Genomic DNA, 26,340 nt, shown 5'->3' with positions numbered 1-26,340 from the left:
GCAGATGCAATTAAGTGAAGGATCTTGAGATTAGGCTCATCCTTGGATTATCTGAGTGGTCTCTAAATGCACTAAGTGCTCTTATAAGACAAAGGGAGATTTAAGACAGACATAAGAGAAGCTACAGAGGAGAGAAGACAATGTGCCCGGAGAGGTAGAGCTGGAATGATGTGGCCACAAGTCAAGGAATGCTGATGGCCACCAGAAGCAGGCAGTGACAAAGATCAGATTTTCCCCTGGGGCTTTCAGAGGGAATCTGACTCTTCCAACACCTTGATTTCAGACTTCTAACCCCAAGGAGTGTATACACTTCTGTTGCAGTGAAGCAACAGGAGCGAAAGCAGCCATAGGCAACCAATACATGGTGTAACATGAAATTTGAAGAAACAGCTCCAAAGCAGTGAAGTTTGTAAATTACTATCTTCTACTACCCTTGGTTTTCTTCTGCTTTGTTGCTACTCGATCCTGCTACTGTGTCTGGCCAGGCCAATGTGCCTGCAGACTCTGCCAGCAGGGGAGGTTTAAGAAACAAACCAGTCTCTCTCTGTCTGGGTCTTACCTGATAGTTCTTCAAGGAACTCATGCCCACCTCATCATGCTTGGCATTGACAAGAGTCCTGTGGCTAGATGGGAAAACCGAGGCACAGAACAGGGCCTGGGTCTGTTTTATTCACGTCTGTATCCCCGGCCCTAGCACAATGCCTGGCCCACAGAAAGAACTCAGTGCACATAGGTGAAGGAAAGGCATGGCCAAGGTCACACAATTTTTAGTGATGAGCTTAGTCTGAAAACTTTTTGGCTCCTGTTCTGGTACTGCTGCCACTAAAGCTTGCAGCCTAAGACAACACAACCAAGTAACTTGCCAGTGGATCTGAGGCCCAAAGAGATGCCATTTCAAGCATGTCGGAGGAAAATCCGCGCTGATGCTAGGTGCCTGGGAGTATGGCGGCTTTGTTTCTGGGCATGATTTCCACATCATTCTGCCAATAATGCTGATGCTTAGAAGTTCTACCAAGTCACAGTAGATGTGAGCAGTGCTCAGCACCCTGGCCTTTAGTCCTATTTCTGCTGTTGATTCCCCGGGCTGGCTGCCCACTTTAAGACTCAGTTTTCCAATCTGCACGAGTGAACAGGGATCAGAGACATCTAAGGCCTTTACACAGGCCAGAACTTTACCCAGCAGGGCGTGTGTGTCTCCTTACACAGACGGGGAGCAAGGCGTACATCTACATCCCAAGGCTCAGCCTGAGGACCCCTGCTCTTCCTCCAAAGTGTGCCATTTACTCTCATACCTCACCCACCTTTAACAATGTTAAGGGTGGAGGAAAAAGTCTCTAATCACAGTGTGTAAATAACGATTTGGTTAACTTCCCCTAGAATAAAACTTCACTCCTTGGGAATGAAAGTAAACTGCTCTCTAGCTGAGCTTAAATACACTCCCCATGAATGCACGCATGCATGGGATGTTAAATGCATTAACGCACATCCAGACAGGACTCTGCCCACTGGCCAAGTCCTCCAACTCTACCCACTTCCCACCCACTGACTATATGAGTGCAAATGATTCTTATCTACTTGCCGATATCGGCAGGCTGGCTCCTTGGTAATACCTGTTAAGTCCAATAGGCTGTTGCCTCCACTACTCCACCAGAGGTTCTCTTTTCAAGATCTCCAGTGGCTGCCACACTGTTCAATCCAGTGGTCCCTTCTCAGTCCCCACCGGACTTCCCCGTCGGACTCTGCCTCTAGTAGCAGCCTCTAACACAGCCACCCTCTCCTCCATCTACCTGGTTGCTCACTTTGCTCTGTGCTCCCCTGGTGGACCTCCGGCCTTTTGGACATTCTTATCTCTTGTGCCGAATCCTCTTCATCATTCCAGCTCTTACAAGTTGATATACCCCAAGGATCAGTTCTAGAACCTCTTGCATTTTTACCCACACTCATTTCCTAAGTGATCTCATGGAGACTTGTACTTTTATTTCTTATTTATCTTTTTTTTATTTTAATTTTTTTGAGAGACAGAGTCTTTCTATGTTGCCCAGACTGGTCTTGAACTCCTGGGCTCAAGCGGTCCTCCCACCTCAGCCCTCCAAGTAGCTGGGACTACACAGCTAGAATCTGAGTTTTAAACATTAACTATATGGTGTTGAATCCCAAATTGTATCTCCAGCTTGGACTGGTCCCCCCACCGAACTCCAGACCTACATAAATCCCCAGCTGCTTGACACCTCCATCGGGACACCTAATAGGCACCTCGTATTTAACAGGTCCAAAACCCTGCTGCTCCATCTCTTCTCCCAAGACAGGAAAACAATTCTGCCTCCTAGCCCAGCACTCTTCCGGCTAAAACCTGCAATCTAAGACAACACAATCAAATAACCACCATCATCTCCACTTCAGCTAATAGTAATTCCATCCTTCCAGCTCCTACTGCCCAGACTCTAGAACCATCCTTGACTCTTCCTGCTCTGTCACTCCCCACTATGAATATACCAGCAAATCCTGCCAACCCCACCTTCAAAGTATGTCCAGAAACTGACCATTCCTTACCATGCCACAACCACCACTCCAGTTCAAGCCACCTTCCCCTTTCTCCTGTCTTGTAAACATCTCATAGCCAATCTCCCTTCCCGCTATACACTGCCCTGGAATGCACATTGGACAGAGCAGCCAAGGTCATGTCACTCCTTGGCTGAAATTCATTTATGGTTCCCCAGTATTTACCCACTCAATGTACTCTGTTACCTTTCTGTCCACTTTACTGTCTGTTTCCTCAACTAGAACATGAGCTAGAGGACAAGATTTTGTCTCATTGACTCATGATACTCAGAACAGTGGCTAGCACATGGGTGATGGTCAGCAAGAGGCTGTTTACCAAGTGAACCAAGGACCAAGTCCAGGAAAGGTCAATGTCAGCATGGCTCTGGAGGCATCTGTAGCCTCTGATCCAGGCAAAACTTTTCTGTGATCAATCCGTCAACATCACTGTAATTGTCGATGGTTTTGCTGCTTCAGTGAATATTCAGAACTGCAGAATGACTCATTCATCTGGCCTTTATTATAACATAGGTTGCAGTTGCTTCACAGAAGCCAATTTTCTGAATAAGTGAAGCTTATTTCTTGAGTGTCAAAGTTGTATCTTTATCCTTTCTGATGAACTGATGAACATTTTCTAAAATGTAACACACTCTTCCCACTTTCTGAAATGCCAAGATACAGTAGCCTGGTAATACCCTGACATTCTCTCTTGAGGGTGCAGGGTCGCCATCGGGACCACCAATCAGCATAGATTCAGGCCCTCAGGCGACAGGGTGGATGCCCGCACTAATGGTTCAGGAGCCTTCATTCTCCCACCAGCAGTTCTGGGAACGCTCCCCTCTGCTTCTAACAGGCTCCTACTCCCAACTCCAAATCTGCCCTCTAATTAATTCCATGTGGTTCTGGAAGATTTCCAGAGGCCAGGGCTCTACCCACTGCTTTTTGTATCCTTGTGCCTGGTCCTCTGGCAGGTGTCAGCCAAGGTCTGCTCAATGACACAAACAGAAAACGACCAGACAAAACACACCAGCATGTAGGGTGGAGGTGATGCTGGTGAGGACAGCCATGATGCAAATGGCACAAAATCATGGAGAGTGATGCCAAGGGCAGCCGTGGTATACTGAGTGCTCATGACATGCTGGGGGCAGTGCTCCGGGCCCCATACTTACACCATCTCATCCTTCTGTGCAATGCCTGATACGGGCATTTTTTGGTTTCTAGATAAGAAAACCAAGGATTGGAGAAACCGAGTGACTTTTTCAGTCTCCCCGCTTCCTAGAATTCCACCAGGTCTGTCTGACTCCAAAGTCTAGGCTTTGAACCATTTGGATAATTTTTGTTTTCTCAAGAGAAAATAATAAAAACACCTGTTGAATGAATGAACACATACATGACTAAACGCCGGAAGTCCCAAGACACAGGGAATACATTCCCTTGTTTTTTGCTGTTTCCTGAGCATCCAGACAGAACTGGGCATATGTTAGATGCTAAAAGTCACACCAACATGAAATAAAGGACAGGAATGAAGGGCCCCACCTCTTCCACAGATAAAAGTGCCTGGGCTCTACGCTCACTGCCTGCCTCTCTCTCTCCCTGATGTGTTTTCAAATGCTGCTGTGCTCAAACATGTCCTTCAGATATAAAGAGTCTCCAGCTTTTAGTGACAAGGTGAGAAGCCATCGTGGGAAAAAGGTCATAGCTTTATCACTAGCCTGGGAGAGCTGAGAGAGGGAACATGGAGCAGAACCACAGTATCAGCAAATGCCAGGAGCGAGGCCCATGCCTGGTACTTACTATTCCACCTAAGTTTCACATCCTCACACCATCACCTGTTCCTTAGTAACCCTCAAAATGATCTGTACTTCCATTTCTGTCATGTATCACTGATATATTTTAATAAATAGTCAAGTATAAAAGATTAGATTAATAGATTAAAACTATTAACCTATTAAACAACTCTTAACAGTCTAGAAATTCAAAGTAACCTACAATGCATAAATATATCATTAGTTGGAGATAATTCTTAGACACTTAATTTTCTTCATTGTACACTGTCAGTCAGCCACAACGCTGGGTAATATTGGAGTTCACAAAGACAGTATATGATTTAAATATTAACAGTAAATTCCCTGGTTAATTTAAACCTAGGGGGGAAAGCAAGAGTCTTGGGCAATCTTGTCAAGTCATAAACTCTGAAATTTAGCAGGGTGGGGTTCAACAGTTATAGCTGGAAACTTCTTTCGAGGATGCTGGGGCATGTGGAAGGTTGCCCAGGATGTTAAGAAGAAGCAGTGTTAATGGCATTTTAAACAGACACGCTACCTTCGTTTTCCAGTGGGTCTGGCAATGGTGCAATTCTGATTCATTAGCAATGTGCACTGTTTTCTGAGGGGCCACCTCTCTGTCTCCCAGATAGAATCTCCCCGACAGACAGGTAGGTAGTGGAGGCCAATGAGGGGCCCATGCTCACTGTCCTGCAGAGATGCACCACCCTGCAAAGACCATCCTGCACACATGAGGTCCCATGCAGACCCCAGAAGGCAGGAAGCTCAACCACTAAAGAACAAGGCCATCCCTAAGCCCTCACACTGGACGTCTAAACAAAGGATAAACACACTCCCTGTTCACCATTACTTCATGCCGAGGCTATGACTTAGCAACTACTCCTTTCTCTCATTCTCTGAGATCCAACTCCTCCGGCCATCTTCTCCTAGGAATGAATGGATAAGAAAGCGCCCCAGCAGGACTGCAACCCCTCCACCTTCCTGCCCACGTCGCCAGCTGATACCCAGTGCTGCCCAGCTGCTGACATAGATTTACTATCCCTCCACAGTGCTGTCCCCATTCTGGCATTACAACTGCCTTCCTCCCCTCCACCCTGCAGTCTCTAGGACTAGTGGGGTGACAACCAACCAGCTCTTGCCCCAACACTCCAGGGTGAGAACTCAGCCCTGGTTTGCTCACTGCCTGGAGTCACGCTGCCCTTGGACACACACACAGGACTCTTTTAACTATATGATCCAATCCTTACAAGGTGCTTGGGGATGACAAAGCAGATGTAGGGATCGTTGCTAGGAGCCCTACCCTGTCCACACCTTCCCTTCCTCATGTGCAAATCACAGTTGTTATACTTACCACTAAGGGTACTCTAGAAGATTAAAGGATGGATGGATGTAAGGTGCCACATACCTAATAGGAACTCAATGCATATTAGTTCTTTTCTCCCGCTCCTACTAAGTAAACCAGACAAAATGTGAAAAGTTAGGTTAACTATGAAAAAGATGAGCTCACAAGCCGTCAGTGGAGTACTCTTAAATGGAAGCAGAAGAGGAATTTTTAGCCCCTATGAAAACAAAAGGGGTGGGGGCAAGGCCACCCTCCACACAGCAGTGAGGAGGAGAGACGGGAGACCCACACTGCAGCCAAGTCCACTGCAGGACAGGCAGGCAGGAGTGATCAAGAAGGTGGGTTTGAGGTGTCCCAATGCTATAAACTGTCACACTCCACATGGAGTCTGGAGGGTGCCCAAGCCAAGGGTGAGCATGTTCTTTTTTTGTCAGCAGAGTCAGACAGATGGTGAGGTTGTGGAAATTTCCTGGGTTGCCTTCTCAGATCAAGGGCCTCTGTTATTAAAGGCCTCAAGAAGCAACTAGGTCAGGTCCTCCTACTTAGCATTCTCAATATTGTGCTTCAGGACAAGCAAGATTCTGAACACTCTGAACTAACAGCCACAGGTTCACAAGAAGAACTTTCTTACTTTGCTCAAGGAGCATACGTGGGGGGCATGTGCTGAGTGGGAGGACTGAGTTCCCAGAGACCCCCACCAATTCCCTTTGCTGGACCACCCCAAGTTCAAGTGCCCTTTGGCACAAACAACTCACAGATTTTGATGGATGTGAATTGTGGTGTGCATTTCTGCGGCTGTCTCCAGAGGGCAAACCTAACACTGCATATAAATTTTCAAGAATCTGCCTTATTTACAGAGCCTAGGTTGAATGGTGACTAATTAAGCAGAGTGAACTCTGCCCACCAAAAAACCAACTGGCCTCTTTGGAATAAGTACATGAGCCACCATTCAACCTGCAATGTAGGATTTTCTTGTGGACAACCTTTGCCCAAATTTTGGTAGGGTGAGAATATTTCTGGAAGTACATTTCTAGAAATGAAATCTGAACTCCAGTAATAGGAACATAAATCTAGAGTCAAGATGAAGACACCTCCCAAAACATACCCAGTTCTCAATTCATTCTGCTAATACCATACTGTTCATTGACCAGCACTGGGCTGACTACAGGTTGAATATTCCTCATCTGAAACACTCAGGAACAGAAGTACCCGGATTTTTTTTTCTTTCAGTTTTTGGAATATTTCCATTATATTTGCCAGTTCAACATCCCTAATCCAAATCCCAGAAATCTGAAATGCTCCAATGAGCATTTCCTTTGAGCATCATGTTGGTGCTCAAAAAGTTTCGGATTTGGGGGCATTTTGGATTTCTGGATTAAGAATACTCAATCTGTACTGCTGTGAAATTTTGTGCAAATGAAATTGCGTTGTTTAGGGCTACTTTTATTTTACTGCTGAAAACCAAAATGGTAAACAAGAAGAAGATATAAATAATTATGCAGCCACACACATGTGGTTATCAGATAAAATGGTCCACCAGTGAAAAATCTTGGCTTAATTAAAGAATAAGACTTAGCTACATTGAAAGCCATTTTACCATCTGGGTGACTCCAGACAAGTCTATTCCTCAATTCCCTCTGAACAAGAGGGATGTCAGTCACTATCTGAAAGGGCTGCTGGGAAGATCAAATAAGACACATACTTGGATTATGGTAGGCCTTCAACAAATAAGAGCTCCATCATCGTCATCCCTCCCTTCAGCCCTCTCTCCAGTGTCCAGGCTCTACAAGGAATCAATGTCACCCCACGTTATCAACTCCTAGGAACCAGAATCCACCACGGTAGTAATAAAAATAAATGTTTATTGAACACCTGCTTTGAACTAGGCATTGTGCTAAGGGTATATATATTATTATACCTAATCTTCATTGACAACACTATGAAGGAGGTACTAGTATAATCCCTAGTTACAGATGAGGAAGCCAAAATGCAGGAAGGCTAGGTAATGAGCCCAAGGTCACACAACCAGGCAATGGACAGTGCCAGAATCTGAATCCAGGCAGTCTGGGCTCCTCCATTCTGCACTAGGCTGCCTGGCCCTTAGCAGGGCTGGAGAGATGGTGAGGAAGACGCTTGACAGACCAGGCAGGGGGTGCAGGGGTGCACGGAGAATGTGGACCACAGGAGTATAGCTGCTCCACCCTGGGGCCATCCAAGAACCAAGCAGGAGGCTGTGTATTTTTGGATGCAGGCTAGGAGCCTCCTAGCATAATCCTTTGCTGAACTTAAAGTCCTCAGGCCTGAAAAAAAAAAATAGCCCTTCAGAAACTCAGCTCTAAGCCTACCGTCTAAGGTCCTGTCTGTCCTGAACCCCTGGCAACACCTATCATCACATCTTATCCCCTGATGCTTATTCTCCTCCTGGCAGCCAGAATGATCCTTTTAAAACCAAATCATATTATACCACTTCTCTGTTCAAACTCCCCAGTGGCTCCTGATCTCACACACAGGAATGGCCAAAGTCCTGACAATGGTCTCCAGGGGCCTCCGTGGCCACACCGGCCTCCTTGCTGCTACTCCAGCTCCAGGGCCTTTGCACCTGCTGTTCTCTCTGCCCGGAATGCACTTCCCCCAAACGACTGCTTGGTTTGGCCTCTCAACTTTCAGATCCTTGTTCATGACTCACCTTCCCTGAATGCTCAAATTAGAGAGGCAACACTGTCTCCAGCTCTCCGGATCTCCTCTGCTTTTCCCCCCACAGCACTTGTTATCATCTAACAAGCATATACTTTATGTATTCATTACAGCTGCTCTACTCCCACTACAACATCAGCTCTACAAGGGCAGGGATTTCTGTCTGTTTCATTCCTTGCTGTGCCTCCAGCACCCAGGTCAGTGCCAAGCACTTAGTAGGCACTCAGTAAATATTTATGGAATGAATGGATGAGATCTGATGTTTTTCTTATTCTCCTCCCCAATCTCCTTGTCTACAAGATCCTGTGCACTTGTTGGGCAACCTATAACAAAATAATGAGCCCTTTAACCTCTCCTATCCCAGATTTCCTTATCTCTAAAATGAAAGGGCTGGACTACATTTTCTACAGTCCTTCCAGCTCTGAAAATCCTCAGCTGACAAAAGAAAAATATATATATTTCTATATGATTCTTTATTACACAAAGTCTGTAACTGCATTTACTTGATTACAAAAACTGCATTTCCTTCAGAATTTTCCAAAGTTAAGGCCCCACACCCCCCCGACCCTTAGAATAAGTAGGGTTTGGCTGGAGTTGTGCTACATGATGTGTAACCTGCACACCAGATCAACATTAACCTCAAGTGCTGGGATCACTGGTCTTGTAAAATCGACCCAGTCTGGGTTACAGGGAAGTAAAGCAAACCACATTCAGTTGTTTCTTAAGATCAGAAACACCACCTCTCCTTGTCCCCTCAATTTAACACTAATTCTGTAGCAGCCCATGCTGTTGATTTTGGGGTTTAGCCAGAAGCCCTCTGGAGAAATAACATCATGTGTTCCAGGCCAAGAGGAAGGCGCTGGGATGAAAGCAGACCCTGGCGTAGTAGCAGAGTGTGCTATAGCATAGCTGGGGGTGGAGGCCCACGTTAGAGGGCTGGGGGTCCTTCAAGGTCATTCCGCCCAGAGCCGTCTAACCTAATTCTGACTTTGGGGAATCTTAGGACCTTCATTTCTCCATCTGAAGCAGGGATTCAATGAGCTCTAATGCTCTACAAAGTGGGTACCCATCGAAATCCCACCTGGCCATGGTCAAATCACCAGTGGTGTCAGCTAAGGCCACTACACCGACAATGTTCTCTCTCTCTCTTTTTTTTTTAAGACAGAGTCTTACTCTGTTGCCCAGGCTGGAGTGCAGTGGCATGATCTTGGCTCACTGCAACCCTGCAACCTCCACCTCCAGGGTTCAAGCAATTCTCCTGCCTCAGCTTCCTGAGTAACTGGGATCACAAGTGCGTGCACCATGCCTGGCTAATTTTTGTACTTTTTTAGTTGAGACAGGGTTTCGCCATGTTGGCCAGGCTGGTCTCAAACTCCTGACCTCAAGTGATCCGCCCGCCTCAGCCTCCCAAAGTGCTGGGATTACAGGGGTGAGCCACCGCACCAGGCCCGACAATGTTCCCTTGACGGTTACCATATAATTCACTTCTCAGACTGAACATCTAGTCATTATATAAGTAATAGTGTGTTAGTCTTTCCAAGGATTGGTTTTCATCACAGAATCTATAAACTTGCCTGTGAGCTCCTCCAGAGTCCCACCTTCTTGATAGGCCCCCAGCCTACAGCACAGTTCCCGGCCCCAAACAGGCTCCTGTAACATGTATTAACTGATCCTTTCCTACCAAGAAGCAGGAGGGCGTGGTGGGTAAGTGTATGCATCACAGAAGTCAGACTCGGGTAGACTTTCTGGCTCTACTGCCTACCTCCACCTAGGCAGCTTTGGGCCGGTAAACCTCTCTGTGCCTCAGCTTCCTCATCCGTAAAGTGGGAATAATAAGAGTATCTCTCTCATGAAGTTGTTATAAAGATTACATTAAATTAAAAAATGAGGCTGTGCGTGGTGGCTCTTATCTGTAATCCCAGCACTTTGGGAGGCCAAGATGGGTGCATCGCTAGAGCTCAGGAGTTTGAGACCAGCCTGGGCAACACAGTGAAACTCCAGCTCTACAAAAAAATGCAAAAATTAGCCAGGGGTAGTGCTGCATGCCTGTAGTCCCAGCTACTTGGGAGGCTGAGACGGAAGGATTGCTTGAGTCCGAGAGGTAGAGGATGCAGTGAGCAGAGACTGCACCACTGCACTCCAGCCTGAGCAACAGAATGAGACCCTGTCTTCAAGAAAAGAAAAATTAATAAATTAATACACATAAATCACTTAGCTCAGAGCCTAACAAAGAAATGTTGACCAAATGGTGGTCATTACTATTAAAAAGTCTGTTTTTACACCTTAAGCCATACACAACCCCAGGTTTGGGTGGCCCTTCCTGATGCATATTCTGGCACCATGGTAGTAACACAGGGGCTCAGTCACTGAGTATGTGTGATGGAGAGGCTAGGCTAGCAGGGAGAACAAATCAATGTCTCACATGCCACCTTACCCCTCCTGTGACTGGGCAGGCATCTCTAATCAATCTCAGCATTCTTCCACCAACTACAGCCTTAGGGGGATAATACTCAATTCAGAGTTTCAGGTAGCCACTGTGGGAAAACCCGCCTGTTCTTCTCTGGCTACAATTACCAGGCAGAGATGCTCGTGTAGGAGAGATTCACGCATCAGAGAGTGAGGGCAGACCACATTCCCACAGGACTGACGACGGGTGGGTGGTGCTTTGTCTCTTCATTCACTCAGTGCAGTACTTCGAACAGTGCCTGTCATGCAGGAGACACTCAATGTCTGACTAGGGGAATAAATTAGCATCTAACCCATCTGAGTTCATAGCATACAGCACTGGGCCTACCAGAGCAGGTGCTTAGTGAAAGTGGGAGGAAAGTGGGAGAGGCTGTCTAGACCCTCACTTGGGCACAGCACTGAGGAGTGGAGAAAGCACCAGCTTTGGCAGGTTCATGGCCCAACACAGCCACTGACTCATTATACGCCCGTGAGCAGGGCCCTTCCTCCCAAAGGCCTCGATCTCTCCACTGCACAATGACAGGGTGGTCTAGACAAACTCAACGCCCCTTCCAGTCTTGATTTCCTGATCCAAGAAATACTTACAGGCACTGGTCTGACAACTGCTACTGCCCCGTAGGCCACAGCCTCACACATTGTTCTTACACAAATTCCACTCCTAGGGACTCAGGAGAGAAACACAAAATGCTGGGCAGCTGCTGGCTACATGGGTCACCCCCAGTGACCACAGGCCCAAGTGCACCATCTCTGAATTCTACCTGCTCCTCTCCACACTCCCTGTCTCTACGTCACTCGCACATCTTCTTCCATCTCATCTAGTGTGCCCATCCCGTAAACACGTACTGACAACCTGCTAGGGGCCAGGCCCACGGCAGTGAACAAGACAGACATGTTCTCTGCCTATGGAGCTGGCACTCTCAGAGAGACAGAAAAACAGGAACACAAGGAAGGGAATGAAATAACGAATAATGAAAATGAAATAATTAAACAGCATAAACAGGCTATGAAGGCCACACACCATAGACTGGGGTGGAGGTACCTTGATACAGGGGGTCAGGGAAAGCTTCCCTGAGGGTAGAAGAGATTCCAGATCTGAAAGATGAAAGGGCATTCATCATGGGAAGATCAGAGAAAGAACATTCCAGGCACAGGGAACAGGAGTTGCAGAGGCTCTCAGGTAGGAGTCAGTTTAGACTAGGGACTGACAAACTATGGCCGTTTATGGGCATATTTATGTATTGCCATGGCTACTTCAGCATTATAATGGCAGAGTTGAGAAACTGCCACAAAGATTATACAGCCTGCAAAGCGTAAAATATTTGCCACGCAACACAGGTCTCTGGGTTGCAGAGACCTCCAGCCTGGTACCATAGCCTCTATTCTACTAGCCTCCAATCCACCCAACAAATGGCTGCCAGGGTGGTATTCCTGAAACACCAAGCTGAACACATTACTCTCCTGCTCAGAGAATGTCAGTATCTTTCCACGGTTTCTCAAAGTACATTCCAAAGAACATTTCCTCAATGCAATGAGCTTCAATAAAGGGGTCCCATGGTTAAGTCTGAGAAATATGATTCTCTCTCTCACTTTCTAAACATGATTCTCTCTCTCTCTCTCTCTCTGCCTGTCTCTTCTCAAGCACACACATTAGCATATTAAAAGACCTGGAAAGTCCCACAGCAAATAAACCTTTTTAATTTTGTTTAACCCACTGTCCTCTGAACTTATTGGGCCACAAAAAGAACCCTTTTTTTCCTCACACAAAAAAATCCATTAACGTTTTAAAGAACCTGTGTTCCATAGGCTAACAGGCAAATTCTTCTGCTTGGCATTCACAATCTGACCCTCAGCTCTAACAGGTAACCCTAGGATCGATTCTAGATTTTATGTATGTGTTCTGGGGAACCGTCTCTCTTGTCTGTCCCTTACCTTCTTTCTGCCTCCAAAGCCCCAAATAAAGATCACATGGCCCTTCTAGTCTTGCTCTACCCAACAGAACAGCAGCAACAGCAGCAGCAGCATGGGTGCTAACATTACCAAGTACCTACCTGTGATACCTGTCATGATGTCCATAGCTTGGGCCTGTCTGATTATCTCTTTCTCTCTTCTTTGGTAACAACAGTCCAGTTCTCCATTGGGGACCACCCCTCTCCCTTCTCCTACCATCACTGAGGGTGAGGACAGGCCACCCCCTCTCCACCCTGGCTAATCAGAGTATCCCATCCCCTGCTTTGGCATGACTGGTTCAGAGAGAGGAGCACATGACACTAGCACACAGGCCAATGGATTCTGGACAAGGATGGAACTGGCTGCCCCAGGAGTTCTCCATGCAGCAGGCCAGATGGAATTCCAGCCCAGGTCTTTCTGCCTAGTCTTACACTTCACTCCTAAGTTCTCAACTTGAGCGGCCAATGGCCGGTTCAGGAATGAACCATCCTTGGATTCTGGTCACAGGTACCCACACAGAAAATGCTTTCCACGACCTCACATTCTCTGGGGAAGTCTGGATACTTCTTGCCAAGGAGGGCTGGCCTGGACCATCCATCCTTTCAGGGGGAAGGTGAGGACCAGAGAGTGGTAACTGTTAGTCATGAAGACCTGAGTCAGCAGGTGGACAAGCTGGGGGCAGGAGAGGGAGTGTACCTGCTCGCAGTGCTTTTCCTTCCGGCTGCACTGGCTCCGTCAGCCTGCAAAAGAAACCCAAAACACCTACATCAGCCAAGGCAGAAGACGTAGACTCGACCTGCTGCCACCCCGCCAAGCTCCCACTGAATATTAGCCTTCAGACTGTGGGGTGAGCTGGCCACAAGCGCCTGTCCCGCTCCTACAGGCTAGACAAACTTGCACCCAGTGGTAAGAGGGAGTCAGGACACCTCCCCACAACCCCACTTGCTTGGCCCTTTAAATCCCCTGAGCACCCACTGCCAACACAAACTCAGCAACTGCACTGCCCTGGGGACTCAGTGAAAAGTAAGTAACCAGCTAAATCTGAGATTGAATTGCACCATTTTTATTTTCAGCTGGGATTTCCAATAAAACAGTAGCTGTAGATTTATTCCTACCAACCAGAGGGAAAAAATCTTATTACGTTAAAATATTCTTCCCCCCAACCCTATGAGCAGAAGGCAAGAGAGGGCCAGTTCTTAATCTCTTTTATTTGGGTGTCGGGGGGAGGGGGAGATAAAGCTAACCAAATGAAATTTTCAGAAATCATAAAATTCTGGTTCAGATGCAGAGACTGGGGCCCTGGGCACAGAGGGAGCTGCCTGAAGTTTCATGAAAACAAACTCCAGGGGTCCTGACTCCTGGACCAGTGCTCAGGGGGACCTCAACGCAGAGGCTGACAGAGGTTGCAGACCTGGGAACAATGTCTAGATCCTCCATTACTGCCAGCTGAAGATGCATTCCCGGGCTTTGTCAAAACACCTCTAATACGAATCATAGGATAATACAGGTCTGAAATTCAGGTGCATATCTGTTTCCAAATTCAGAATCTTTCCAATTTTAGAAAGGTAATGTATGGCCCTATGTCTTATATTTTGAAACAACCCTGGCAGAGCCCCTGCTAATCAAGCACGTTGTTATTTCTATCGTAAAACATATGCATAGGTAACCCTACGTAGGATAAATGCCAACGAGACAACCATCAGGACTGTAACTAGCCTTTTCTCCCTTCAGGTCAAGTTCTGCTGCCTCATCAGTTATAAAAACTTTTTCAAGTTTCTTTGAATTTCAGGACTGAGGATGGACTGAGGATCTGAAATAAAACACCAGCAGCTACCTTTTGATGAGTGTTTACGAGAAGTTGCAAACTGGCAAAATCAGATGGCGGACTTCAATTCAAACAAATTGGCAATATATAAAAATAAAAGAATTGCACTGAAAAAAGGCCAGATCTCCACCTTCTCTTATTAAACTGGATAACCCTGTGATATCCAGTCCTACATGGTGACAGGCAGCCAGAGCTGACATACTTGGTTCTCCACAGTCTCCATCCCCTCCTCCTGCCTTATAATCACCCAGTCCTTGTCTGGTCCCAGCAGGGATCCACACTTGCTCCCCATGGAGAACTTCCCATTAGGCACTAGGATATGGACATTAATGCCTTCTCTCATTTAATCCTCACCATAGGTCCTCCCCCACTCCACCCCATAATATCCCCATTTTACAGCAAGAGCACAGAAGGTCAAATAATTTATTCATTGAAAGTCCCACGGCTATAAGCTCAGGACTGGGTCACCCCAAAGTCCAACTTCCTCAGTTCTGGAGCATTTTACTTCCCACCGATATTCAGGAGAGCCAATTGGGAAATGGGGTGACATCAAACAGCTCCTATTTCCCACACAAGGGAAAGCGAAAGGTTAAGGATGAATAGGGAGGGAGAAATGTGAGGTCGGGAAGGAAGAAATTAATGAGCTGCTCATGTATTATTTCAACAGAAGAAACAAGAAAGCAGAAAACGGTTTGCGTATCATTTCAATGGAAGCAAAATAACAGATCAATTAGGCCTCTTTCCGACATCTTGCATTCCTCAAAACTTGTATGTGAAGTGAACAGGCTGAAGTTGTTTGAATGTTTGCATCATAAGCAGCAGAAGTGGTATGGGTGGAAATTCTGCCCCAGAGAGCTTAAAAAAATGGTCAACTCCCAAATGGATCTCTTGCCTTTCAGACTTAATTCTGTGCACGTATTTTTAGCATGTCACACACACTTTTAAAGTTGTCATTTTTGTCCTTTTCCTTCACAATTTCACACAGAGTTGACCAGCTCAAGTGCAGCAAACATGTGACAGAGGGTGGGATAACAGTCTCTGTTTTCAGCATGCCTAATAATCTCCACCTTTGTTTCTCTTTTACTGAGTGAATACTTCGGCTTCTGTGTTACTGGTAGCTGCACGCGTTTCTGTTTTCCACCCATTTTTATAAAACAAAGAGAAAGTGCTAAAAATATTCAAAGAGTTGTCGAATACTTTTGCAGAGACTCAGGTGGTACTGCTGGGAAACTGGGGCAACTAGAGGAAAGAGTTCTACCTGGTCAGGGTGTGGGATGTTCAGATGGTGGCCGATGAGAGTTGCTTCATTGGGATATGGATGAACAATGGATTCAGCGGGAGATGTCCAAGACACATGTCTCAGTATCACAGCACATGGCAATCACAGCATGTGCGCCTGGCCGAGTCCAGCTACACCATGAAGAGAGAGCCAAAGCTCACTGTGTTGGGAGCACCAGCTCCCAGTGTGGAGTTCCATACACGCCAGGCCGGTGTGGTCTGTCCTTACAAATACATCACAGCCATTCCTTCCAAGTGGATTAAGCTGAACTTCTGACGTTTCCATGTGCCGAGGCCAAAATGTTCTAACATCAGCAATTTCATATGATTCAACCTAAACAATAAACTCATCTGTACCCTGTGTAATCTGACCTGAGTCTCAATTTGAACTGAAGCTTAAGAGAACAGAGTTTAGAGTCAGATTGAGTTCAAGTCCTGGTTTTGCCGTTTTCCAGCACTGTGATCTTCAGCAAGTCACATGTACTCCCAAGACCTCGATTTCTTCATCTGCAAAATAGCAAGATGCTAATCACAGGCCCTACCTCACGGGACTGACTTGAGATGCACGATAGCTTAAATAAGGTAAAACATGTAATAGCATGTGAGTGCTTGGGTATAATAATGAAAATAATCACTGACAACCCTATAGTTATAGAGGCCACTATTTATTAGGTCTAGGAAACTGAGGCACAGAAAAACAGAATGATATGTATAAGATGAACGAGTCGCAGAGCCAGACTGGGCTGGACCATGGGTCTTCTGCCTCAAGGTCTTCCCCAAATCCCAAGCTGTAAGTCAGCATCTCATGACTGGCCACCAGACCACCACAGCCCGAAGGCCTTCTCCAATGGTGCAGTCAGAATGACAGTAATGTCACTAAAGTACTAAGTGCAGCCCTGGTATATGTAGTCATTACTCAGGTAATGGAAACTCCCACTGCAGCTGCTGTTGTTTCACCATCTTCTGTCACTGGACTGGGTGCTTCTTACGGATGTAGCTTGTTGCCCTGGCTCTGAGTCTCATTTTGAACCTTAGACAAGCTCTTTCCTTTGTCTGGACCTCAGATTCTCCATAGGTTAAAAAATGGGGGCAAGGAAAGGAGGTTAAATCAGATCATCTCCCCTACTCCATGTTGAACTGACCCAACCTTAATCAGACCACTCTCTGGCAAATAAAATAAGCAGGACCCCAGGGAGATCCTCCTTCTCACTCTCTTGAAGCTGAGGTGAAGGTGTATCCAAGCCCTCCAGCCCCGCATAAGGGTGCCTGTCCCCGCTTCCCAGTCCCACCCATTCTTATTCACCAGTTTCCCCTCAGGACCTGGGCAAGGCTATTTTTGGTTTCATTCGACCCTCCTCTTCCCTCCCAAATGAATGTGAAGTTGTTCTTTTCCATTCTCTTATTAAGGGTTTTCTTGGAAAGAAAATATTATTCCAAACCCAGAAATTTTATTTCTAAATTTGTGCAAATGTAAGTTGTAAGACATTAGCTGCATTTCACATTTTGTGCAAATGGCAGAAACAGGCAATTCGTGTGCTCCGGGATGGGGGCTGGCCAACGATTTCGATAAAATAAACCCTTTTTTAATTTAAATGCTAATGCACTGAATTAAAATTTAATAACTGAGGAAATTGAAAAGCCGAGCAGGAATATTGGAAATAAATCCAAGCAGAAACAGCTGAAATTAAAAATTCTAGAGAGTGGGAGGATAGCAGCTAAGCTGTCTTATATGATTACATTTTTTTTTTTCAGAATGAAGCAAAAAAAAAAAAAAAAATCCTATCTCTCGCTGGCTCTAGGGCAGTAAATCCACAGTGCTGTGATTTATTGCTCAATTTTCCTGAGGGAAAAAGGCTTTCTTTCATGCTGAAATATTTCATAAATTTCAAGCCAGCATAAATTCTTAATTTAAAAGTTATGGAGGTCACATTTAGTGCACTGGTACGGTTCCAAAATCTTAAAGGAATAGCAGCAACCAAAAAAAAAAAAAAAAAAAAAAAAAGGTAAAAAGGAGGGGTAGAATTTGCTCTTTTCTTTTTTTCCTTTTTTTCATTTTGGTTTTAATTCACACAAGTTGAAATTTCATTATTAAAGATTCCTCCTGGATGGATAGAACCCAAGCATGTGGGGAACCAGTGTGTGTTTGGAAAAACCTGCTGCAAAAGATGAAGAGATAAAGATTTAATTCAATTATAAAATGGCATTTTTTTTTTTTTTTTGTAAGCCACTTGAGGAATTTCTGGTAAAAATTTCCTCCCTTCATTGCCTGGGAAGGGGTAAGGGTGGGGGAGGGTGGCCAATGTAATTGCTTCTCTTAGATCTCCAATCTTTTGTGCACACTGATATATTCATTTGTTATACAGCTGTTCAGCGGCGGAAAGAATGCTGGGGCGCCCATAATTCTAAGCAAATCAATCAAAAATTAATGATTTGTCATGCTTGCACAATGGAGGAAAAACAGCTCCTTAGGTCCTGGCTGCCTGATCTCGAAGAATGAAATGCCTTTCTTCGATAAGAGAGCCGAGCCTGAGGCTCGGGGAGGCTGAGGTGCCACAAATGTGGGGGCCTCACAGTCCCCCTAGCTCTGTGAGGGCAGAGGGGGGCCACCGTCTTGGAGGGGGCATTTCCAAGATGGCGCCACAGCTAGCCAAGCTCAGGATGGACCTGGTGCAGCACATTTTCACAGTGCTATAATTAGGATTTTGCCTTTTCCTCCCCCACCACAACTCAAAAATTACTTGGTCTCTAGAGAACTGAATGGCTCCCTCCTCCCCCAGCTAGATTTAATTTGTCCCTGTTCATTGTTTTCCCAACACTGCTGACACGCAGACATCAACCAACTTTATGGGACTGGGACTGGGGCTACAGTTTTTGAAGGGTCTGTCACCCCTACGGGGTGTGTGTTGTCCCTCCTCCAACGGCCACATCCCACACATGACCATGTCAGCAGTACCCAGCTCAGGGCCTGGCACAGGGCAAATACTCAGCAAATATAGTTGAATCTGCTAATTATGACTGTTTCTCAAAAAATACTGATAATGAGGTTGCTTAGATGAATGGTGCATTGGCAGTCATGCTTGAATGAAATATATCAATTGACTGCAAATAATTAATCATTCCTTTATTCACTCAGCAGATAGTTCTTGAAAACCTACTATGTGGCAAGTACTCTGCTGGGCTCTGGGTGGATGACCTCAAATCCACTAGCGGACAATTCTGAATGCCCAGTGGTATTTTTCAGGCTTCTCTGCACCCTTATGGAAGGGAAGCATGAACGTGAACCCAGAAAGAAATGGGAGTTTCTCTGCATGCTCAAATGCCCTCTGAAGTCTTGTAGCTTACGAATTCATTTGAATGTTACATTCACAACCACCAAATACATATGACACCGTAATATATATTTAATATATTTTTATATGTTAGTACAAATATCAATATTGTTTTGAATAACCAGCTGGTACAATTAACCCTGCAGGAAGATGTGGCCTCAGTAGTGGGTGCAACCAAATGCATTTAACCTGGAGGCCTGCAGGGGGCACTGCACGTGCAAGAAGCATCCACCAACCCAGGACCTGCCCAGAGGATGATTCTACCCTGTGTCCCCTAATATTTAAAGGACAGTTGGTCTGAAACAACTCAAGCCTTATTTATATATCTCTTTCCTTTCCAAAAGCCAGTGAATCCCCAAACCTTAAAGTATAACTTTCTGTCTCTCCCACTGAGTCACAAGACTCAAGGAGAATTCACTCATTCATCCAACAAACATTTATTAAACTCCTTCTACATGCCAGACATCATTGTAGGCAGCTAGGATATATCCATAACCTCGTGGCAATTACATTCAAGTGGGGGGAGACACTAACATAAGGTGTAATAAATAAGTAAAACATGTAGCAGGCTTGAAAGTAATCAGTTCTATGGTGTGTGGGGGAGGCGGCGGGGGAGTCATGAACAGGGAAGCATAGGGTGGTCAGGAATGCTGGGAAGAAGGGAGGAGCCACAGGCTGCAATTTTAAGTAGGGTGGTCAGGTTAGCATCATTGGGTGAACACTGTAAGAGGGTGAGAGAGTTGGCCATGTGGTGTCTGGGGCAAAGTGGATGCCAGTGCAAATGACCCCAGGACAGGAGCACACCTGGTGTGCTTGGCAAAGAGCAAGAACGCCAGGGTACCTGGGGCAGAATACATGAGGATGAGAGGAGGAGAGATCATGGAGGTCAGCTCATGCAGAGCCTTGCAGGCCACCGAAGAGCCTTGGCTTCTACTCTGGAAAGCCACTAGAAGGTTTTTGGCAAAGTGACATAATTTGACTTCCATTTTAGAAAGATCACTCTGGCTGCTATGTTGAAAGGAGACCATGAGGCCAGGGGGGAAACAGGAGGCTGGTGGGGCTATGGAGCGGTCCATGGAAAAGATGATGGTGGCAGGGACTGAAGAGGGTGAGGAAAGGTTGAGTTCTGAATATACTGGTAGGTGCTGGTAAATCAGATGTGGGGTATGAGATAAAGAAAGAGTCAAGGAAGATTCCAAAAATCATGGGCCTTAGCACCAAGGAAAATGGAGTTGCATCTCTCCCACACATGAGAACACTAACCATCAGCACAGTACTTTACCGATAGTTACGTTGAATGAGATATTCCCAGTAACCCTGCAGGGAAAACACTGCGGTTTAACTATCCCCCTTTGACCAAGAATTAACCAAGCACCTGAAGGGGCTAAGTGACTTATCCACGGCCAAACCACCGCCAATGGCTTGGCCAAGGTTCACACACCTTCTCACCCCAAGTCCACAGCCATTTCCTCTATATCCTTGGCCCTTCCTCTATGGAACCAATGGATAAAACTTAGCCCCAAACCTTATGGATGAACCGTTTTTCTGTCTAGCCACAGAGCTCCAACTCAGGCACAGGCAGCCCCAGCATTTCTTCACCAGGTGTCCCTAAAAAACGCCATTTAAGAGTGCCAGGGCCAGTGCTGAAAAAGTTATAAAGAGCTTTGCAAGTTACAAAGAGGATTCTGTTCCCGGAAAACCAAATATATGATAAATTCTCCAATTAGACCTTGCCTCTCAGATCATACTCAGTGGTATGTGTCTAACACATTGTACTTGGCTTTTAGTTTTGTGTTATCTTTCCCAACTGAATATGGTAACTCAAAGCCACTGACTACCCCAGGTTCCAAGCTTGAGGACTGGCTAGAGGCTGCCAGAGAAGACCCTGGCCTGAAAGAACTAGAACTCACATGGGTTTGTGCCATTTTTCCATAAATATTTATGAAGTTCCTATTAGATGTGTGATTCTGGGCAAGGCCTTGGCTGGTGGAAGATGCTAAGATGAATCAGACCTGGTTCCTTATTCGTTCACCCAAATACCACTATGTATTATGATGTAAATGCCTACTATGGGCTGGGAACTAAAATAGTTACTGGTGACACAACAGCAACAAGAACAGTGAAGGGGACAGGCATTGACGACTTAATGGCTTCAATCTATCAGTTTATAATTACCACCTGAGATGCGTGCTCTGAAGGGCAAGGTCTGGGTTCCATCAGCATCTTTGACAAGAGGATCCAACAGACTTCAGGGTCAGGAAGAGCTTCTCTGAGGAGGGATGCTGGAATAGGGAGCACAGAGCTCACACTCAACAGGGGCTATAGAAACTCTAGATGCAGGTGAAGCTAACACAGGCTGGATGACAGAGCAACACGCACCTCATGCAGGGCAGTGAGGAAAAGGGCACCACCTTGCTCAGCTGGGAAGCCCAGGCCCCTGAGCCTCGCTGGATTGCAGCCTTCTCTGAAGGCTTCACCAATGAAGGAAGTGCCCAACCCACCCAACATGCACAGGCTCATACAAGGAGTTCCTGACTAGACCCCCAGGCCGGAGCCCACGCCTCCCTCTGGACTTGGTAGCTTCCAGCTCTGAAGGGGAAGGAACAATGGTTTGATCTTTCCCCTTTTTATTTGCTGCGGAGTGGCCACAATGTTCCATGGAACAGAAATGTGAACACCATCCCCAAACCAGGTCTAAGCATCTTCTCCGCAGGAGGCCCCAGAGACATAGCGATTGACTGGCCAAGTTTCCAACTACGAGCGAAAGCCAGGGAAAATTACCACTTTCTTTATGCCTCTCGGTTCTGATGCCTTTCTTTCTTTCCCAAGCCCTGGCTCTCTGAGGTCCAGAGTTAAAACATAAATCATGCGTGCCTGGAATGGAACCAGTGTGGGTCTTGTCTGCTTCCTGTGAGTTTCCAGGTACAGGTGGATTCTTCTCCTCTCTCTGATAGGCAGCCATGCAGATTGGATCCAGACCCTAATACAGTCTTCATCATCATCATCACCGTCTTTGACATCACTGTCAACAGTCAGGAATCAGTAAGTCCTGTAAGTCAGGCTAAGGGAGCTGGAAGCTTATGGACAGACTTGGAAGGCATGTGCACCCCAAAAGCAACTGCGAGCTGCAGTATGCAGACCAGAGGCAATAGCCAGCACAGAGTCCAGTGTCCCCTTCCAGGGAAGAGATGATGGTGGTTTGGGGAAGGTGGTGGAGGAGAGAAAGCTGCAGGACTGAGAGCTACTGGGAGCAGCAGGGATCAACTGAGATAATATGAGGAAAACACCCAGCAAGACACCAGCACATATTAGTTGCTCTGTGAACACAGGTTTTTGTTGTTGTTGTTGTTTAAATAAACTGCAGCAGCTATTGAGAAACCCCTGCCAGTCTTAGACTATGTGCAGAGGGCCTGGTTTCCTTCATGCACAGACCTGGGCCCCTGGGAGGGATGGAGGAATAGAATAATTCACCTCCAAACCTGAGTCACAAAGTTTCAAGGAGAAGGGGGCCAGGCGCGGTGGCTCACGCCTGTAATCCCAACACTTTGGCAGGCCGAGGTGGCTGGATCACCTGAGGTCAGGAGTTCAAGACCAGCTTGGCCAACATGGCAAAACCCTATCTCGCCTAAAAATACAAAAAATTAGCCAGCTGGACTCCTGTAATCCCAGCTACTCAGGAGGCTGAGGTAGGAGAATCACTTGAATCCAGGAGGCAGAGGTTGCAGTGAGCCGAGACTGCACCATTGTACTCCAGCCTGGGCAGCAAGAGCAAAACTTCATCTCAAAAAAATAAAAATAAAAATATGGAGGCCGGGCGCGGTGGCTCAAGCCTGTAATCCCAGCACTTTGGGAGGCCGAGACGGGCGGATCACGAGGTCAGGAGATCGAGACCATCCTGGGTAACACGGTGAAACCCCGTCTCTACTAAAAAATACAAAAAACTAGCCGGGCGACGTGGCGGCGCCTGTAGTCCCAGCTACCCGGGAGGCTGAGGCAGGAGAATGGCGTGAACCCGGGAGGCGGAGCTTGCAGTGAGCTGAGATCCGGCCATAGCACTCCAGCCTGGGTGACAGAGCGAGACTCCGTCTCAAAAAAAAAAAAAAAAAAAAAAAATATGGAAAAGGTGGAAATCTGCAGAGAGGTGGAGGCAGCAGCCTCCCCTGCAGGGCTATGTGGGACTCACCACCCAAGGCACAGTCTGGTTCCCATCCCAGGGCACCAGGTGCCACCATGGCTAGAGCCTTCAGTCTGCACATGAATCCAACAGGTACTATGACAGTTTCTGGTTGATTAATGTGTGTTCTAGTCCCCGAGCTGGGCAGGATCAGAAAGTGTTCTAAATGTTGTTTCAAAAAGAGTGAGGTTTTTCCTAGATCAGGCCCAGTAAGGTGTTTTTATTTTTTTAAACTTTTTTTTTGAGACGGAGTTTCACTCTTGGTGCCCAGGCTGGAGTGCAATGGCACAATCTCGGCTCACCACAACCTCCACCTCCCGGGTTCAAGCAATTCCTCCCTCAGCCTCCTGAGTAGCTGGGATTACAGGCATGTGCCACGATGTCCGGCTGATTTTGTATTTTTAGTAGAGATGAGGTTTCACCATGTCTGTCAGGCTGGTCTCGAACGCCCGACCTCAGGTGATCCACTTGCCTCGGCCTCCCAAAGTGCTGGGATTTACGGGCATGAGCCCACCGTGCCCAGCCTAAAACACTTTTTATATTGAAGAAATTTCACATTTACAAAAGAGTTTCTCAGGGATAGCAGGGAGCTCCCATATATCCTTCACCTGCCATCAGGGGCTCCAGGCAGGGCAGTAACATGGTCAGAATTCTGTCCTCCAACGGGCTGCTGGCTAGGGCGATGACAGACACCAAGACCAGTCAGGGAGTAGTTGTCAAAGTCCAGGGAGGGTTGGCTGAGGTCTGAGCTAAGGCAAGGCAAAGCCTGGTCTCCCTCCCAGGGACCAGCAATCAAAATGCCCACAGGCTCCAACAGTCACCAGGAAGAAAGAAGCCAGCAGCAACAACAGGGTAATGGTTACTGGGAGTCAGCCTGGGCACAAGCGCCCCCATGTGGGACACTGGATGCATCATGATCTCTCAGTGCCTCTGCTCCTTTATCTGTAAAATGGGGAAATCCCACCGCCCACCTCATAGAGCCATTGTGAGGATTAAATGAGCTAGTTGTGCTTGGAACAGGGTCTTTCCATCTATGTAGTGCCAGCTAGTATCATCAATTCAGCATAAAGGGCTTCAAATGAAGATAATCCTAGCGATCTAGAAGTGGCCAGCATCCACTGGGCACCTCCCATGTGCCAGCTCTGGCTCAGGGTACAGCATGCATCATCTCATTCAGTGTTCTCAACTACCATAAGAGGTGGGGATGTCACCAGTCCCCATATGCAGGGGAGGCCTTAGAGGCATGCTGGGTCCAGGGACCAGCTGGGAAAGACTCAGCCAGGATACTCCAAGTCCAAATCCACATTTTCAAACCCTATACCATCCTGCCTCCAAGGCTGGTGGGGTGACCTTGGAGAAAGTGACTTGCCCCATTATCTTTCAGCGTGGACACGTTCCTCTGGGTGCATAAATGCTGCTCTGCTTGTTTTCTTTTTTAAAAAAGAAATGCATCTCAGTTCTTTCCAGTCACAGTTAATCTCTCAATTTACAAAAGAGGGAGTCATGTGACTGAATTCCACAAAAATTCTCTCTCCAGGTTTATGATTTTACAGAAAACTCTAGGGAAAACTGCCTGGAGCGAGTTAAAACCAGATCAGCCATAAACCATGTCCTGGTACAGCCTCACCAAGCTGAGACTCAGATTACTCATTAAAGATGTGATAAATATTCACTTCAGATCAGCAGGAAGTGGGGGTTGGGGATTAAAAGAAAAAGGAAACTTTTTTTGCTTCATGGAGAGAAAAACCTTTGTATAAATACAAAGGGTTGCAAACTCCAAAGTAGGTGAACCTAGAATTCAGGGACAAGGTTTTAAGTCATCCCCTTAGGTATTTCTATGTATGGCAGTAGGGGAAGAGGCTGTCCTCAAATCTCTTCTGGTGAACTGAAGGCTTCAGTCTCCTTTAATACGGCCCGGGTAATCCTGGCATGTCTGGACAGCCTCACCAGGGAAGAGGAAGAACTTTACACTCTAGGAGACCCCTGTTAGCACCAGGCCCTCCTCTGACTTGTTCGAGAGGCAGTCTCTGGCCCTCAGACTGCCCATCTGTTCAATGAGGTTGCTGGACCCATGGCCTCTCAGAAACATTCCAACTCTGACATCTGGAGTCAGTCAGGCCTGAGTTCAAATTCTGCCTGGGCCACTTAGTAGCTGGACACATCCTGTCTCTTAGCCTTAGTTTCCTCTGATGTAAAATAGAGATAAAAATCCCCCCATCCCACGGCTGTTGGATGGATGAAGTGATAGAAAGTCTGCAACATTCTCAGCCAGTGCTAACAACACTACATAAGCCCCAGATCTGGATGATGTCATTAAGATTACATTGATGGTGGTAAGTAAAATTAATACATTTTTTAAAAAGGCAAACATATGGTGATCACTCCAGTCGGCAGGATTTATTTGGCACAGTAGTTTCCAGTATAGAATCTACAGGCAGATGGGCTGGGTTCAAACCCTGGCTCTACCACTTACACGCTATGTGTCACTGGGTAAGTCACTTAACCTTTGTGACTCAGTTTCCTTATCTGTCAAATGGAGATAATAACAGTACTGACCTCACAAGGTGACTGAGGACCCCATCAGTTCAAAATACATAAAGCTCTGAGAACAGCATCTGGCACTTAGTAAGTAGCATATAAGTACTACCTATATAAATAATTACTTTTTATAAAATGATTTATTAGTAGTAAACTTTAGCTATAACTATTACCACTTATTAAAATTTGGGCAAGTCCCTTTTCCTCTGGGCCTCTGTTGTCTAGCTATAAACTAGAGAATTTTGAGGACCCTCGTAATTCTGAAACTTGCTAATACTGTCTCACTGCCTAGACAACAGTCTAACAACGTCTAGGAAGCCTTCCCTGACCATGAGCACCAAGAAGGTGCCTGAGAACACCTAAGACCATCGCCACTCTGCAGCCTTGCTCCCCACCAAACTGTAGGTTGTGTGAGGGTGGCTTGC

General features: G+C 46.4%; 1 protein-coding gene across 17 annotated transcripts in view; it reads right to left on the bottom strand.

Moving 5' to 3' along the window:
- Positions 1 to 26,340, bottom strand: part of ZNF618 (zinc finger protein 618) — a 177,798-nt gene that overhangs the window by 71,932 nt on the left and 79,526 nt on the right. For all 17 annotated transcript variants that reach the window (XM_030920008.1, XM_030920011.1, XM_030920009.1 and 14 more), the window contains exon 2: positions 13,468 to 13,511. In XM_030920008.1, the coding sequence (XP_030775868.1) occupies positions 13,468 to 13,511 (44 nt within the window). The remainder of the gene's footprint in view (positions 1 to 13,467; positions 13,512 to 26,340) is intronic.

Source organism: Rhinopithecus roxellana, chromosome 16 (assembly GCF_007565055.1).
Source record: "Rhinopithecus roxellana isolate Shanxi Qingling chromosome 16, ASM756505v1, whole genome shotgun sequence".
Classification (NCBI taxonomy): domain Eukaryota; kingdom Metazoa; phylum Chordata; class Mammalia; order Primates; family Cercopithecidae; genus Rhinopithecus; species Rhinopithecus roxellana.
The sequence above is the reverse complement of the archived record's forward strand: the minus strand, read 5'-3'. Positions and strand labels throughout refer to the sequence as shown.